The sequence below is a fragment of the Corvus brachyrhynchos genome, unplaced genomic scaffold (genome assembly GCF_000691975.1).
Source record: "Corvus brachyrhynchos isolate BGI_N302 unplaced genomic scaffold, ASM69197v1 scaffold264, whole genome shotgun sequence".
NCBI classification, from domain to species: domain Eukaryota; kingdom Metazoa; phylum Chordata; class Aves; order Passeriformes; family Corvidae; genus Corvus; species Corvus brachyrhynchos.
In genome coordinates, this window is record NW_008237648.1 from 1,442,429 (window position 1) to 1,460,677 (window position 18,249).

An 18,249-nucleotide genomic window follows, 5' to 3' on the forward strand; every position below is an offset into this window, starting at 1 on the left:
AGAAAAGTTAGGCCAAGAAGCAGTAGGTCATTTCAGGTCAGCATATATCATTGCAAATAAAATTCAGGGAAAGCGTTTGAAACAAATGTCATCCTTTTTATTGCTATCCTGAATAATTCTATATTTGTTCATGCATAACATGGCTCCCATGATGGTAGTTAATTTGTAATGAGTTCACAAACACATTACTAAATTAAAAGCTTACAAATGCTCATCTGGAGATGGCCGGCTTTCCTCAATCAGAGCCTATCAAGTGATTTTCTGTGGCACTTGCATACTATAACCACCTTTGTTTTCCTTTTGTATTTTCTGCAACTGTAAAAGCTCTTCTTTTTAAGTCTGTACTAACTCTTACTGCAATGTCTCCATTACTCTGCTAAATTGAACTCTATGGAGTATTGCAGTTAGCTCTTTCTCAAGGCTTTTTATGCTGGGACTAGCAGATGTACAAGAGCTAATGTAAGTTATAAAGTTACTATTTGCAGGATTTATTTCATTAAAAGGTTATTATAATAGTTGTTTCAATTTTTAAATCCACACTTCAAAACCTGGGGAAAAAATTGTGAAATATGTACATAGTAATTGACAGGGTTCAGTGGAATTTTCTAATGGGCTGGACAGTTTTCCTAAGTGTATTGTCACTATTGGCACACTGCAATGTAATAGAGCTGGTGGTAATGGCCATGTCACTTCATTATACTTAGGATTTGACTATGAAGTTTATCTCAGAAGATGGCTTCAATAATTTCTCACATTGTGGCCCACATTCAAAATTTGTATTAAAATAGATTTGGATGCTACACAGAGAAGCCATGTTGGTAGATCTCTTTTGTTTTACTGAAAAGAAAAGCAATATGATAAGTGAAATTATTGTCCATCATTAGTGAAAGCTGCAGATGGTGTGAGTAAACTGCATCTGGCTTTGGGGCTCTCAGCACAAGAGAGACCTGGATCTCTTAGAGTGGGTCCAGAAGACAGTAATAAATATGATCAGAGGGCTGGAGCATCTCTCCTGTGAAGAAAGACTGAGGGGGTTGCCTGGAGAAGAAGGCTCCAGGGAGATCTTACTGCAGCCTTTCAGTATATAAAAGGGAGCTTATAAAAAAGTCAGCAAGGACTTTACCAGGGTCTGTGGGACAAAGGGTTTTAAACTGAAAGTTTTAAAGGGGTATCGAGGTAGATTTCTAAAGAGTTTTTCATGTCAATCTAAACCCACATTTTCATCTTTTTCTGCACCTAGCTGTGTCTTTTGGGAATACTGCTACAGTCTAGGGGACATTCACTTGGTTGTACTTTCCATGGAATGCTATCCCTTTTTTTTTTCCTCTAAAGTGCTTTGATGCACAAAACAGTTACAGCTGAGGGAAAAAAATAGGATTTTTTTTATGTTTCACTTAATTTTAGAAGGGACTGAAATATATTAAGAAAGTGTAAATGTCAAAAAATGTAAACTGATTACTTACAAAGAATCTCTTCCTGTCATCATGCACTGAACTTAATAACTTAGTATGGCATTGCTGAGTTACGTTACGCAGTCTTCCAACTAACACAATCCAATTCACCGCCTTTTCTTTTATGACCTTGAAAGAGGGTGATTTGTCCTTCACCATTTCCTTAACAGCCGAACACTGTAGTATGTTCTTCCAAAGGCACTTGGAGCAGTAAGACAGTCGCTATATCTCTGCTTAAAAGAGGGAGTGGATTTGTAAAGCCACAAATGGGTATCACCAACCAGATATCTTAGACCAGTCTGTATTCAAATCTTTTGAAAAGGGGGTGCTCAAAACTGGTATCTGGCCCACAACTCTCAGGCTGAGCTGCTTTGATTAGTACTCAAGAGAATGAATATTAAAATTTGCCTTTATCCCATATTCTGTGTATATATGCAAGAGGGTGTAGGTAAATTTGCAGAACTGTGTCTCTGCATGTCATATATGCAAATATGCACATATATATGGTTGGAGGCATATAGCTATACAGTACGATAGCTAATATATAGGCTTTTATGACTTTGTTCCAATGTAGTAAACAACTGTAATGAACTTGAATAGAGACATAATTTCATCTTCATATGATATAGCAGAAGATACAATTCTTTCTGTAAGTCTTTTGCATCTGCACACACATCTGTAGTAAATGATAAATTCTAGAGTGATTCAAAGCTTTCTAATCCAATTTTCTACTGAGATTAATAGCATTTTGGCAGAAAGTGCTATAAATGTTAAATATGCTGCACACGCTATACACACTGGAAATAAGATGCAGTGGTAATGCATAATGCCATGCTGATTAATATGGACTGAAAATTTGATCCCCTCTGCTTACCTGTTAAAAACAATCCAGAGGATTCCTCCAACAAAGCAAGATGTTGGATCAGGGCTTTCCAAATGAAAGTGACTGATAATCCAAGAAGAAAGAAAAAGAGAAGACAAATACGAAGGGAAAAAAACCCACAAATACTTCCATGAAGGGTCCTTTCCTGAGACTCACTAATATTCCTTTTGTCTAGTTCAACATCTGTAAGGGAAGGTGACCATGCCCCTGTGTGGCACTGCCTGGTCCCAAAGATGAGGTTCTTGACAGCAGAACTAGGAGATTAATCTGTGTTCCTTCTTCAGCCCTCATAGTTCACCACTTTGCGCCAGAGTTAGTTCTACTTCAGTGAAAACTGAGCCATCAGAAATTTGCATTTAGTGGTTTTCCTCTATCCAAGACTTCTCTTCAATATGTGAATATTGAGCTAACAAATTTTTTTTCAGGGAGTAGTCAATTTTTTCCCCCACAGATTCAGGCAATGAAGGGGTTTTGAGCTCCAGAACTGTTTTCTCTGCTGCCAGTACATCCATCTCATTCCACTCTTCTGCTGCATGCAGTGCTGCTCCTGCACTGATTTGCAGCTATGCCCAGGAAATATCCAGAGATCTCACTATAGCTGAAGGTTGATGTATAATGAGAGTGTAAAAGCCTTGCCCTTAACCATAAAGCCATCTGTAAGTCCAGGCCTAATAAATCTCCTGCCTTTTGCCCCAACATTTAAATAACTGAACCTGAACATGTATGGGCTTTGGTTTTCTATTTTCCTTTTTTTTTTCCTATTTTCTTTTTTTTTTTCTCTAAGACTCTAACTTTGCAATAACTAAGTACTGTAGGTAATGATCAAACTCCTGTTCCCATTTATGTAGGCTAAGCAAAATAAATGTTACTATTTTTAAAGTCCATAGCATTATGAGGGAGTGCAAGACTGGTAGGGTCTGAGTTGGGGGAAATGGGAAACACTACTTATGCATTTTTTTGTAGGCCTTATTAATCCTTTCTCTTACTCTGCAAAGTATAACCAAATCCAAGTTGGCTGGATATGGTAAAGAAACTTTTTGAACCTTAGATGATGCAGTTTTTATTAGGAATGGCAAAAATGCGTCTTTCTAATTTATGGATAGTTAAAGTCCTGCCGACTCATAGATGGTGATTCCAGTAGGTTAGGACAATAAAAGTCTGACAAGCACACCTGCAGATCAGGTTGCTTTCAGACTTGCAGACAAAGAAATGGATGAATATAATAAGCATAAAATATATTGCAATTAAATCACACAGGGTCGGACTCAGCCTTGCTGCAATTCCACTGCAGTCAATGGAGTTACAAGAGACAGCTCAATGTTTTAAGTTTTTAAAATCTTGCGTGTTAAAGTTGTAGTCTATCTGACCTTCTTTTGTGGCTCACTTTTATAGGTACCACATACCATGGTGACACATAATTGTGTACAAATACATGGATCATTGCAGTGACAGAAGGAAGAGCAGGGACTCATTCTGGCATTAGCATCTGCCAACTCCAAAATAAATAAAAGCTTTAAAGAAAGTCTTCTCCTACCAGACAGAGTTGCAAGCAACAAAAGTTGATTCTGATTTTGGATCTATTCACAAAACAATTACTTACTTGGATAGCCTCTTAATAAAAACAAGCAAAGTTCCAGCAGTGACAATAAGGATTGTTGCAATCTGACATGTGAAAAAGATCCTCCTTTAAAAGACTTTGCACTTACTTGGTACAATCTCTTTGTTCTAGAGAGCATCTGACTGTCATTCTTATGGGTTCTGCTGGGAGAAGTTTGGCAGCTTCTTTAATATTTCTTTTAGACATCATATATAAGTGCATATATATATTTATGTATAAAATTTTTTTACGAACCATAAAATCTTTTCCCTTTTTATTAAAAAATAACCTTATCCTGGGTATATCAAACATTTGTCTTGTATTCTACAAGAATGTGGAGTTAATGCTCTGAATTTTCAGTCTGAGTTGACAGACTTCACTCTTTATGCAAAACACATTAAATAAAGAACTACAACAACAACAAAATCCCAGAGCTGTTTGAAACAAGTGTCCCCTCCCCCAGTTTTACATAACAGATAGATAGAATAAACTGCTTTATGAAGTGCTTTTCTGAATGTGTGAAGAAAGCTCTTAGTAACTTTGAAGTGTCCTCTGCTTTCTGAGTTGGGCTTCCACTACACACTGACTGACCCTGTTACTGACAGTTGTGCCAGAGGGATTTCTGCAGATCCACTTGGAAACCTCCTAGTAAGGCGCCCCAAGAGGGTGAGCTGCCTGGCTAATGTAGTACTGGCACTCTCTAGTGCTTTTTATCATGTGCATAAAACCAAATTATCTGTTGTTTCTAAACAGACATTGCTTGTATCAGTTGTGACTGGAATTTGTAACTATCACACATGAATTCATCAGTGTCACAAATGTGAAAAATATTGATGAGAGAAGGATTTTTTAGAAGTTGCTGAGGAAACAAAACAAAGAGAAGGGTGTTGTTTTATTAATTTTCTGTTTTATCAGTCCTTAAAAAGATTGCTTTTTCAAAGCTGTACTGTGGGTCTTTCCTGGAAGTCTACCTCACATGTCAAGAAAAATAAAACAAACCATTTTTCTGATTACTGTATATTAATGATAAATAGGACAGTGAGGATAATATCTGATAAGGAATAAACAGACTGGTGATTTCAAAAACAGCAGGCGATTTAGCCATATGTATTCCATCTAGATAAATATCTCTCCAGAAAATACTGTTGTACTTTTTTTTATTCTTCTTTTGTTTTTCTCCTGCACAAATAGGAAATTGACTCAGAATGGAGTAAACTCTGTTTTGTTTTGTTTTGTTTTTCTTTTTTAAGCTGTCTACCAGGCTGTTATCAAGTCATTAGAAATAAGCCATTTTTGAGGTAGACATTAATAGGAGAGATCACTGATTGATTAACACATACGTATTTTTCACCCCAGATTACTGAAATGGCTTTTCTGAATAGTTTTTCTAAGGGTCAAATAGACATTGCTTGGCCACAAATCCTACATAACAAATTTGAAGATGAAGAAGGTCTTATAGGAGATTTTGAAGTGTCAAAACTGAATTTATTTTGGAAAGCAGGCTTCAGCTTTAACTACTGAGAACTCTCTAGTGCTTCAAGATCTGTCCAGAATTGGGGCGGGGGGGGGGAGGTGTTTTTTTGACAGTATAATCTAGTGGTATCTAGTAAAAAACTTTGTGGTTTCCATTAAAAAATGTACTGATTTCTGTCCAAAACCCTTGAATTAAACAGACTGTTCTGTGTCAAGGTCGATTTTGAGATCTGCGTATTACTGTGTGCATCAATAATTATTTTACTTATATAGTAGCATTTAGCCAAGGATTTCAAAAAAGAGTCTGAGTAAAATTGGTGAGGCATTTTTGGCTATAGGCTGTGGGAATACTGTTAGGGCCCTGGTGATAATCCTCCAGAAAGAATTATGCTTGTATTCATGGAAGTATATATTAGCAATGATAATTAGGGGTATATTTAAAATCCTGTGGTACAGTAGATGAAATGTTAAGTTGTTGTGGGGTATGCCCAGCCACTGCCCTGGAGGGATATCTGCTGACATAAGAGATTATGCAACCGCCCAGCAGGACTCCCTGGAAAGGACTTTGGAGTCATGGTGAGGAAAAGTAGACCCACAATCCTTTGGGGTGCCCTATGCAGATCATTCTGTAACCCATTGGTCTATCCCAGACCCTCTGTAATCCATTGGTCCCCTTGCTGATCCCCTGTATCCCTATAAAAGAAGACCAGTTCGCCTCTGGGGGGAGAGAGCTCGTCCCTGGCCTTCCCTTCGCCGGAGGGGACCCACAATAAAGCTACCTTCGTGCGGAACCAGCCATACGGGTCTTCTTGTCTCTCTCTCTGGTCTGGTTTGGCCTGGAGGCTGCCCTGCAGACCTGAGCTGGAATCACGAGCTGATATCACTAAAGAGCTGACAGCTTCTGCAAGGGCTCCTCTGCCAGCAGCTGAGAGGAAGACACTGGACCTCGGGCAGGTGATTCCTTTTGGGACCATCTCCCCGGACTGGTCACCTCTTCCTGGGTCACAGCCTTGGACCCCACCACCAGCTGTAATAGGCATAGGCAGCGATATGGGATACACATCATAAAATCACACCAAAACCTCGGGCAGGCGATTCCTTTCGGGACCACCTCCCCGGACCGGTCATCTCTTCCTGGGTCACAGCCTCGGACCCCACCACCAGCTGTAATAAGTTGTCACAACTATTTAAGCATACCCAAAAAGACAGCTCTCTTGTTTGATTTGAGATCTGAATTTGCTGCTTAATTTATAAAAAGAAGTACACAAACCAACTTTCCCAAATAGTGCCTTCTTCCATGCATGAACAGAGGTAAATCTCATTTTATAGTATTTGTTCAATACTGAGTACCATTTACAAAGAAGAGAGACATGGAAATGCCTGCAGCAGGAAGAGTGTGTAACAACAAGCCCCAAATGCTGGTATAAATGGTGATATGTCAGAGAGAAAAGCATCACCGTAGGCATAATCATTGCTTCTGAATGTGAACTGGATTGTGGGTAATCATGTGGAGAATGTGGTCAACTCAGGAAGGTTTTAATTCTTATAGGCAGGAGACTGGATGAAAACATGCTTGTGTGAGAAGCTGAATAGGTATGATTCTATTATTAGAATTTTTTTTTGCAGAAATTTTCAATTCCATCACCACCACCCTCTCTTTTTTTTCCCCTTTCTGTGTTGCTGAAGTCAAGTCTATATTGCACACTGCTGGGGAATTAATCAGACTTTAGTGAATCATCTCCCATCATGTTCACAACAGTTAATTTTTCATGGCGCTTGCTGGCATAATCCCAGCTTTGTAAATTGGATTCATTTAATCAGGTTATTTACTTTTCTGTGCCAAACTCTAAATGGGTAGAAATTGCCATAGTCTAGTTACAAAAGATACCATCATCTCTTTGTGTCTCCTCATAGTTTATTAGTTAAAGGTACTGTTTTTTTAGAGGCATTTTGTTATGTGCTCTCTGTTTAGAAATGAACTTTCTGCTCAGACGGATTTAGCAATTATTGCATGCCATCATTTTGGCGTTTTTTTTAAATGGGAGAGTTTTAGCCAGAACTCTTTGGCTGTAGAAATTAAACTTCATGCAAACAGGAGATAAATTTGATTGTAATGCAAACTGACTAGCTTCTTGTCTGCAAGTCTGTCATACTGATCATGCTGTGATTTATGAATAGGTAATGCAAAATGTGTGTACTTTCAAAGATAAATAAGTAATCTTTCCTGGTGAATTGGAACTGAATTTGAAGCAAAAGTTTCTCAGAATGCAAACATTTCCCAATATACAGTAGTGGTTTGGCTTCAGTCTTTTGGTTTGGGTTCATACAGAAATGAAGTCTCATTGTGAATCTTGAATTCATAGTAACCTAGCATGCGGGCAAGGCAATAACATTTGTTCAGGACTACAGCTTTAAGCAGCATTAACCCATGTGTGTTGAGCAATGCAGGGCTGATGCCTAGTATATATGTATATATTTATAAATAAATAAACAAATGTGGTGTCAGCTGTTGTGTACAGGGAACCCAGATTTCATTAACTGTAAATTACCTCATTTGATTAGAGAAAGATTCTCTTTATTGCAATTTAGATATGCAGAAGATTTTACCCTGTTAATATTGGAATATTTATATAAATAGTAAAAATTTTCCTATTCTGTTTTTATGAAAGGAAAATCATTGCAGAAGAATAAAAATCCTAGGGGACTGTTACTACTGTGTATCAGGATTGACCCAGCCCAAAACAGATCATGCCCATTGCTGTGTTGAAATGGGACTGGATATGATTGACACCATCACGTAAGTACCATGCATGGTGAACCCAGACAGGAGTGCTGCAACAACTCCTATGTGGTGTTCCGGAAGTGTGCTCTTAGAGAAACAGCAGCGTCTGCTAGCACTGCTCACCTGGCAAGTCACACTCTTGCATTCAGGCCACAGGACACTGATTTCAGGAACAGCCATTCTAGATAATTGATTTTCCACTCCATTTAATCACTGTAAGGAGTAAGTGTGCAAATTGAGTATGTAGAGGCATACACATGTACTGAATAGGTGGCAGAAAGATAATGGGAAATAACAAAATATACCCTATCGCCACAGTGAAAATAGTCAAGTTTCTTGTTTTGCAGTGATAAACACTGCTCATTTCGCACACCAGTATGTAAACTCAAAACCATTCCTGATGTATGCCTGTTGTATATCTCTTTGTAGTCTCAAAATCATAGCCTGCTGATTACTCCTTTTTAATGTAATGTTTAAACCTTTCATTTATTCTACTTTTCAGAAATGTAATGTGGAATTCACTTTGCTGCTCAGATTTTTTTTTAATGCTTGATAGCTCTACATTGATCATTATTTTGCCGAGGCAAAAAATATGGGTATGAGAGAACTGTGAATGAGCTTTTAGCCAAAGCTGGAGATCTATTTCATTACATAGGAGGGAAAGGATAAAGATGGAAAATTTCTTCACTATTGTATTGCTCACTTCTCCTTTTCATTTGCTAAACATACTACAAAATCTCACAGAGTGTGAAGAGTTGGGTAAATTAATTCATTTTCACCCTCTCATTCAATGCAAGTTCATCACGTTTTTAAGCATTGTAAAACTGATAAAATACTTTGTAATCTCTCATTCTATAATTTATGGTAGCCTATGATAATATAAAATCCTAAAAGAATATGTTTATTCTTTCAGCAGTATATGGATACTCCATTTATAAGAAAGCCCTGACCTTTAGAAACATAATTAGATGTACAGGTCCTGTACACATTGTACAAAAGCCTTTTGGTTTGTCTGGTTTTTTTTTTTTTTTTAAATTCCTGGATGATGCTCTCATCGTCTTTTAAACCCAGCACTAATCTTTAATTCATTAGTTGTGCTTTATTTCATGTATACAAATAAGGTATTGATATAGCTATTGGAACTTTCCTCTTTAGAATGTTTCAGTTTTACTAAATTAGAAATGAACATGTTCCCTTTTTAGGGTATATTTTATTGGCTTCTGACATGATAATTTAAACTTGAAAAAGGAGTTGAATTAGAAAAGAATGAACTGGGACTGTTCAGCCTGCAGAAGAGAAGGCTCAGAGGGATTCTTATCAATGCAGACAAATACCTAGTGGGAGGGAGTAAAGAGGTCAAAGCCAAACTTTTCTCAGCGACATCCAGTGCCAGCATGAGAGGAAATGGGCACAAACTGAAAATACAAGAAATTCAATTTAAATAGAAGAAAATACTTTTTTTATTGTGGAGGTAGTCAGATACTCAAGAGGTTCCACTGAAAAGTTGTGGTATTTGTGTCCTTGGAGAGATTTAAAACACAGCTGGGCACAGTTCTGGGCAAACTTCTGTAGCTGGCTGTTCTCTGAGCAAGTATATTGGTCTAGATGATTTCCAGAGGCCCCTTGCAGCATCAGCAACTTTGCAATTCTAAGTGGATGAGCTGTAGCGTGTTATCTAGACATGTTTAGTCAGAGGTTGTGGTAGAAGATAACTGGCAATTTCAGAATTTTATTTTTTAAAGAACGCATATATTTTAGGTCTTTTGTGTAGTCAGTGGTAAGAGCATGGTGAGAGGGCAAGATGGGTAAGAGACAAGGCTGTAAGAGAGTTCCAGGTTTATTCAGGATTGTTGGATGGCTAGGGATCTATTCTGCATTCTTTGTGCGTAAGCACAGTTAGTCTCTCTCCTTCACAGAAACAAATTAGAAGATAGACTCCCCAGATTAATTTGTTTTAAGATATATTCAGTAAATGAAAAGAAGAAGTCAGGAGCTTCTGACAGTGAAGTTGGAATGCAGCATTTTATTTTGTATTGGTATGATTGTTAAGTTTTGTTTATCAGTTCCATGAGATACAAAGTCACTTTTTTTAAACTTCCCCCTTTCATGCAGAGGTGGATGCCAGCTGGTAGTCTTTTTAAAGTCTATTCACTTTACTGTAGAATTCAGGTCTTGGCACTGTAAATTTATGCTTGGAATTTGTCATCCCTAGTGATAGGTTTGTCATGTTACCTGGGATAAATAAGTAAGTAAGTAAGTAAATAAATAAATAAATAAAATCACTTCAGCTGTGATTCAGGTGATAGATTTGTCAAAAGTGTCTGTCCCAGAGCTATGTATCAACAAGATGTGGGGTTTTTTTCTGGAAAATCAAGGAATATAAACTTCTATGGCTCATTGATGGTTCTGTGATTGGACTGAGTTGAATGTGTTCATATAAACTGATACATTCCATTCTCTTCATGTTCTGCGTAACTATTATTTAAGATTCCTACAGTATGGTGCTGAATGTATCATCTGGGAACATAATTTTCACAGTATTATAAAATAATTATAATTTTCACAATTTCATCCACCTTCCTCAAAGTTTTCTTCAAGGGAACAGAACCAAAATCATTTTGGGAGGAGCTTTTTATTCTTGAAACTGATAAAACAGATAGTGTTATATTCTGTTTCTATTCCAAAAGAATTTCTGCAGCTGTTGTGTCAGTGCCTCAGTACAGGACAGGTGTTTGTTCTACTTTAGAGTCGCTTAAAGTGCCATGGCAGTAAGTGAAGTGTTCGATATCACCAATGTTGTTCTTACTGTATGAGTTTTGACTGTCAACTTTTTGTTACCAATAAAATTAAAATGATCATATTCATTAGTGCCTCTAATATGTCACGTATTTCTCTAACATGGCTGTTATCCTCACCTTGGTTATGAACAGTGTGTTAGGCCAAGTACTCTCTTCACCTTACTTAAATTGATTCCCACACTTGAAGGTTTCAGTCTCATGTACTACAGTGTTTTACCTTCTAAATAGATATATTTGTTGGCTAATTGCCATGTAGAAAAGTTATGCCCTGCTAACAAAGCTCTTCCCTCCCTCTCTCTTCCAAAAGCTGTCTAGAGTTCTGGTTTAAGCTAGTGTTATGGGGGCAATTTTATACATTCTTAATAGTCTTGTCTTTCCTTAGACAGCACTTCATCAATGGATATAAATTGTATTAAACAATTCTTTGGCTCAGTCCAGAAACTCCTCTTAGGAGATGAAATGTGGTGAAATGAGGCACTTATTTAACTGCATTCAATAATGTTGCAGAGCAAGAAATAATCTGTAATGTTTCCAATTGGAAATGAGAGATTCTGAGTGAGCAGTATATAAATACTAGATTTTGGACTGGGTCAAAATACTCGGGTTAACATTCACAGACTTATCAACACTTTAATGGAATCCTGTGATCATTCCTGTTGTCACACAGACAGTACATTTTCATGATGCTTCTTCCATTAACACCTTGCCAGGATGCCGTTTTAGTACTGACTCAGAGGGAATTGCATCACTAGCTGCATCACTGACAGTGTGTAGTAGCAGGAAGCATGGCACAGTAGGAGCATGACTGCTGCTGACTGCTTTAGTTCACCCTACACATACTGTGGTGAGAAGGGGAAGGGTTACTTTAGAATAAGTCTCATCTGACCTTCTGATTGAAGCTGCATGTGGGCTTTTGAAGAAGTCTGAAGGAAACTGTCCATGAACCCTTGCTTCTTGAGAACTGAGTAACCCAGTGGGGTTTATCTGGTATTTTCTGCGTCGCATAGGTGATTTTATCCCGAATGGATGACTCCACCTAATGTGAATGACTCCATCAGTCATCATGTAAGACCTCACAGATGGAAGTTGGGCTTATTTGCACCTGGGGAGATTTTTGCACTGGGGAGGTTGATGCTTGAACTGTCTCCTTTTGATGGGTTTGGTCATTGGCTGACCAAAGCACCAGGAAAGGGAGAGGAACTACACTAGCCAATTTGAGTAAGTCCAATGGAAATATCAAGTCCTCCCGTGTGATATTTTTCTGAGGAAATATACAGAAGCATTAACTTCCCTGATGTCAACACTGTTGAAGCTTTTCCCTGGTCATCCAAAAGTCCAGGGACTGGAAATGTTTGAACTGGCAGGAGTGAATTGACCTCAAGTTTTGAGAGAACCAGCAGCTGCCTTTTTAAGAGGCTGTCTATCAGTGGTGAAAGCTTCGTCAGCCTGCACCTCTGCCAAAGCAAGCCAACAGCCCTTCACAGCCTTGACTCTCTTCCTAGTGCTCTGCTGCAGCTGACCAATACTCTGAGGAAGTGTATGTAATTGAACCAAAAATCATGTCTATGCCTTTAACCAGGAAACATTTATTTCTGCAGATATTTTTAGATCAAAAGAAAAGACCTAAATAATTAAAAGAAATAGCATGCAGAGCTTTTTCTTTCCCTCCTCAAATGCCCAGTAGCACAGGTCTGGATCTGTTCTGCAGGTGATCTAAATTACTTTCATGGCTTGTATCAGCACATGAAATATTTGTAGTTAAGGAGGGAACTAAAATTTGAAGGCTTTATAGGATACTAGAGCTGTCAGGGTGGATGGTTGTCTTATTAGTCACTTGCATAGACTCTGAACACAACTGATTTAAAAAGAAAATTTTTTTTATTTCCATTTTTTTCTGGGCCTACTTTTGTGTTAACAGTTGGAAAACTTAAGTAAGGAACCTTTGAGAGAATAAGTTCTAATGAATAATTTATTTGAGAAACTTCTTTTTCCTATTCCTGGCTTGGTTGTGAAGTGCTGAAATTTTCTCAGAAATGTATTTAGAATTTAAAATACCTCAGTGGACATTTTTGTGATATTTTATTGTAGAAATGTTGATGTTGTTTGGCAATATGATCATTGTACTGCTCTGAATTTATATTTGAAGCCTGTTCTTTATGTATTACCTAATATTCCCCATTTTTGATAGTTCAGTGGGGTATATTTATGGAAATTATCTGCATAAAGAGCACAAAGGTCTACAAGATAAACTCAAAAAATTTAATGAACTGTTCATGTGCTTTTTTCCCTACTCAAATTTAGTAACGATGAAAGCATCTCTGAAACATGTCATAGCTTCTGGGGAAGATGTAGAAATGCATTCTCAATTTAGATTTTTTACTAAGTGACTACTTATGGAAATTTTTAGTTCAAAACATGAAGTTTTTTCAGATTCTGCTTTATGGTTCATTGGTGCATTATACAGATCAGCTTATTTAACAAGGAGTATGGTCAGCCATGTTGTATTTCTCTGCTCATCTCTTTTCATCTACTTTTCGTTATTCTACTCAAATTTCTAAAAGGAGATTTAATTTCCTCCAGTCAGACAAAGTAATGTTAAAGCCTGGAGTGGACTTCATCAGTCTCTGAATTTCACCGTCTTTCCACATACATTTAGTCTGAGGTTTATGTACTTTTTTAAACGGAGTAGAAGGGAGGGAGGGAACCAACAACAAAAAAACCCGACTCATTTGTGAACAGAGAAACTCAAACTCTTGTGGGTTCATTAATTAAGATTATTACGTAGGTACTTAATTATGTAGGAGAACATAGGTAGGCATGGTGTAATCCTGAAGGGCTTTGGCTTGCAAGGTATGGTCTTGGTGTAAGGTCAACCTGTAAATGACACAATAACATATGCTCAGGTGAAGATACAAAGTGTGGTCACTTATCACTAGGTGGCTTATGTAATTAGGTCCTTTCATTTCCTCAAAGCTTTGTCAAACAGACAGTGTGCACAACAAAGCTTTGTAACACTAGAATCCTTTTAGGACTCCTTGAAGTCATATTTGAGGCTTGACTGGGCACAGATACTGTATAAGGGAGATCTGACTAGCAGTGAGCAGAAATAGGACAAGGAAATATTTAATCTTTCAGAAAGCTGTGCATAAGCCTGTCTGTGCTATTGCATAAAATATGACTGAAAAATGTGTTATGCCCAGATTCCCTATGGGGAAAAAAGAGGTCTCCATGTTACTCATATTAGTGATGGCTGACATGGTATATACTTCAGCACTACATAGGTGAAGAGTTTCTTACTTAAATTGAGGCCAGGTATCTTTGATGCACATCCCACATCTTGTTCTATGCTGACCTTTCTGTTAATTGTATTTAAACAAGTATAACTTCTGAAAGAGTTGAAAAGTCTTTCTAAAGGCATCTCAGCAAAATCCAGTGTACCTGGATGATACTTGAAAAAAAAAAAACGGGTCAATGAATTTCAAGGAAAAATTATAGCCAGCATCTCATTTTAAAGTCTTCTTCTATTAAATGCATTGGAAAATTCAAATTAAGAAAATCTAATGAAAATAAATTCTTACACTGAATAGTCAGTTTCCTTTATTCAGCGATAATATCACTTTTTGGACAGCAAACGGACTGTGGAATGCCAGGTGTTTCCCTAACAGAAAGAGCTGAAAAGATCTATGTACAGTATTATTACATGTAATAATTATAACATGTAATATTTAAGACTATTCAAGATACCTTTTCAGTGTTCACAACTTTGTGCAGGATGCAAGTCATAGCATGCCCTTCATTCACAGAAATGAAGAATCTTTCCTTATTGCAGCACCAAAAAAATGCTTTTAATAACAATTTTGCGTATTAATTCATCCTTTACCCACTAAGCAGTGAAAATCTCTGAACATTAGATTTAATTAACAGGTGCAAGACCATAGTTACAAGTTGTTTCTGTGCCACTCTTACATGAGCTTTGGAAAGATATTAGTGTTTATAATCAGTCTGCTGTTCTTACACTGATTTATTACTTTCATTATTTTCTTTGTCCTGTATTCTGGTAACTGGGTAATTGAACCAATTAGAACATAGTAGATTGGGAATAGTTACTTATACATTGGCCTTCTCAACTAGTGCCTCTCCGTACCTCTTTTCTCACAGAAATGTCAAGAAATTTAGAAATATTGAGATTTTGCTTCAACAGTAATTAAAATATAACCAAGAAAAATTTTTGTTTTCAAATTATAATTAGGGCTTTGAAACTAGTGAAAGTAGAGAACAGTACCTGAATATACCGTTTCACATTTTATAAGACCCTTTCTATTCGGTCATGTATATATGTGTGTTTGTGTTAATTTCAGAAGGAGAGAAAATCAAGAGCAGACACTGTCTAAATATTAATATTCTGATGCTGTCCATTACAGATCTGTTGCGGAAGCTACAGAGGTTGATCTCAACATGAGAGTTGGATTGCATACAGGCAGGGTGCTTTGCGGGGTCCTGGGTCTCCGAAAATGGCAATATGATGTCTGGTCAAATGATGTGACATTAGCTAATGTAATGGAAGCTGGAGGACTGCCTGGGTAAGTCTGAAAAAGAACCATAGCAAAAAAAAATAGAAAACTGTATGGGTGAAGAATTTATTTCCTTTTTTGAGGCATTTGCTTCAAAATGTAACTTCTATTGATGAAAAGGATTGTGTTTGGCAAGAGCAATCAATGTATTATGTGATTTATCCTGTGGAATTTTCCAAATGATCTTGATATTTGTGTAAGTAGATTATAAGTAGGTTAGATTAGAAGCAAAACATTTTCAAATAAAATAGTTTTTTGGAAGTTGACAAATATTAAAAGTAGGAATGAGGCAATACTAGGAATGTAAGAACGCTAGACTTTGATCCTTTCATGTTACAAAAGTAAAACCCTACAGCTATTCCTGAAGTTTTTTACTCTTACACACCTCTATACTTGGAGGGGGGAGGGGGGATGCCTTGCTCCTTTTACATGACAAGATTTCCAGCACTAGTTGTATGCTATAGAAAAGATATACTTGTTTATGAACTCAGATATTGATGACATTTTCAAATGATACAGTAGCACATAAACCTGCAGCCAATCCATGGGGCATGTCCTGGAACTTTAAGTACTCGTTGCACAGCCTTGGACACAATTTAAATACACACAGTGAACATTTGCAAAGGTGCATGGGTGTTCTATGTGTAGCTCACATTTGGACTAGGACTTGCCATACTCTTTTTGATTTTTACAAGATCTTATTTTGCTATACAGAAGGACAATGGAACCAATTAATTTTTTGTGGTAATGAATTTCTATTTATTGCATACATCTGCTTTAGATAATTTTGGCAGTGTATTTTATGTGCTCGTTATCTTAAAGTTATCCAGTGGAAAAAAATCTGAACACGCGTTTATTAGAGGAAAGCAGTAAAATCTTTTTTAGATACCTTCTCTGAAGAAATTTCATATATAGGGGGTCTTTCAGGAGAAAATGTGAAGATGTTTTCATTATAAGAAAACTCAGAAATAATATTAAAGATGGGTGTGTTGCCAAAACAAAGTGAATCAGAAAGCTGCCTACAAAACAGACTGGATGAATGATATGAGTCAGAGATGTGAAGTGAAACAGAAGAAGAGGTTTCTCCTTTATACACAAGAGAGATTTGGAGTGTGATGTTACAAGTTTCAAATAGCAGGATGTTTTTCCAAGCAGCCATTGAGGTAAAAACTTAAGAAAGTCACAGAATGTACAAGAAGATGTGCAGACACTCACTTTCTACAAATCAGCAAATCTGCAAGTGTTTGGATAGTCAACAGTTATCCCTCTGTTCACTTTGCCCAAGTTTAGAAAATATATGTAATAGAAATTTTTCTATGTTCAATTTGGCTAAAATTGAAACAAAACAAAACTTTTTTTTCTTTTTTCCCATCAAACCTGTGGTCTTCAATGTAAATTGAACTCTTTATGAAATTCTGTACAGGAGTGTATTTCAGTAGCAGGTAGCTCATAATGTATCTTTGCTTTAAACGACATCTAATTTTTCTCTCCAGGAAAGTTCACATTACAAAGACCACCTTAGAGTGCCTAAACGGGGACTACGAGGTAGAACCAGGATATGGTCATGAAAGGAATAGTTTCTTGAAGAAACATAATATTGAAACATATTTTATTGTGCCATCCCATCGTAGGAAGGTAAGCATATTCAGTGATACATTTTCATAATTTAACAAGTGTGCTATTCTGAAAGCAGAGACAATACTAGCTGGGTTTTTTTCCTAAAAGCTGTTCAAACACTCTTGAAGGCCCAGCAGTGCAATGGTAACATTTTGAGTCTCAGCATACAATGAGGTGGTGACAGTGTTTTTCCAACAGGTGTGACTATAGTTACACCTTCCCTCCTCTGGTTACTGAGTGCAGCTTTTTGTTCTACTGAAAAATGTTTCTTGTGACCCCAGTAGGAGTCTTGAAAACATTCCATTTGTTAAACCTTTTCTACATCAGATGAGGCTTATCTTTGAAGTTATCTGTCATAACATGTTTAACAGGCCAAGAGAAACTTTATCCCCTTTTATCTCAGTCAGAGAATTTGGGATACAGATTGATGCACCCATATCTTCTGAAACTCTGTCCAAATAAGATTAGTTCAGGGATTTTACCTTCAAGGGGAAAATTATAATATCAATTGGTCAGGTTTTAAAGCGATGTCTTTATACACACCAAGTTTTTAAGCTGTCAAAACTCCTTGTTTGAGGGTTTTAACCGTCAAGTGTCTGAGAAAATGTAACCACAGAGAAACAGGTCATCTTGAATTTCATACCTGCAATCAGTTTTTTGGTCTTAAATTGATGACTCTGTGAGTTTTTATGGAAATATTGGGAGTCCATTCACCAGGGTAATTTGATTTTGAGTTTGAAAACTTCTGTTGTTTTATTCTGGAAAGGCAGCTTCAAGAGTGATTGTGTTGATTTGGCATGGCCTGGTTTTCTGGTAGCGGGGGAGGGCTACAAAAGTGGCTTCTGTGAGAAGTTGCTAGAAGCTTCCACCATGTCTGACAGAGCCAATCTCTGATGGCTCTGAAGATGGACATGCTGCTGGCCCAGTTAGAGAGGTTGGAAACGCCTCTGTGATGACATATTTAAGAAGAAAATCAAAACAGCGCACACAGTTTTTTCCAGGGCATGGCAAGGCACCGCCACTGGGGCCACCCCGAGCAGCATGCGGAGATGCGACACAGCTGCCACCATCTCGGGG

At 37.3% G+C, this 18,249-nt stretch overlaps 1 protein-coding gene across 1 annotated transcript in view; it reads left to right on the forward strand.

Moving 5' to 3' along the window:
- ADCY1 (adenylate cyclase 1) overlaps nt 1-18,249 on the forward strand; it is an 89,273-nt gene that overhangs the window by 40,373 nt on the left and 30,651 nt on the right. The window contains exons 6-8 of the mRNA XM_017732038.1: nt 8,074-8,201; nt 15,406-15,564; nt 17,049-17,190. Coding sequence (XP_017587527.1) covers nt 8,074-8,201; nt 15,406-15,564; nt 17,049-17,190 — 429 coding nt within the window. The remainder of the gene's footprint in view (nt 1-8,073; nt 8,202-15,405; nt 15,565-17,048; nt 17,191-18,249) is intronic.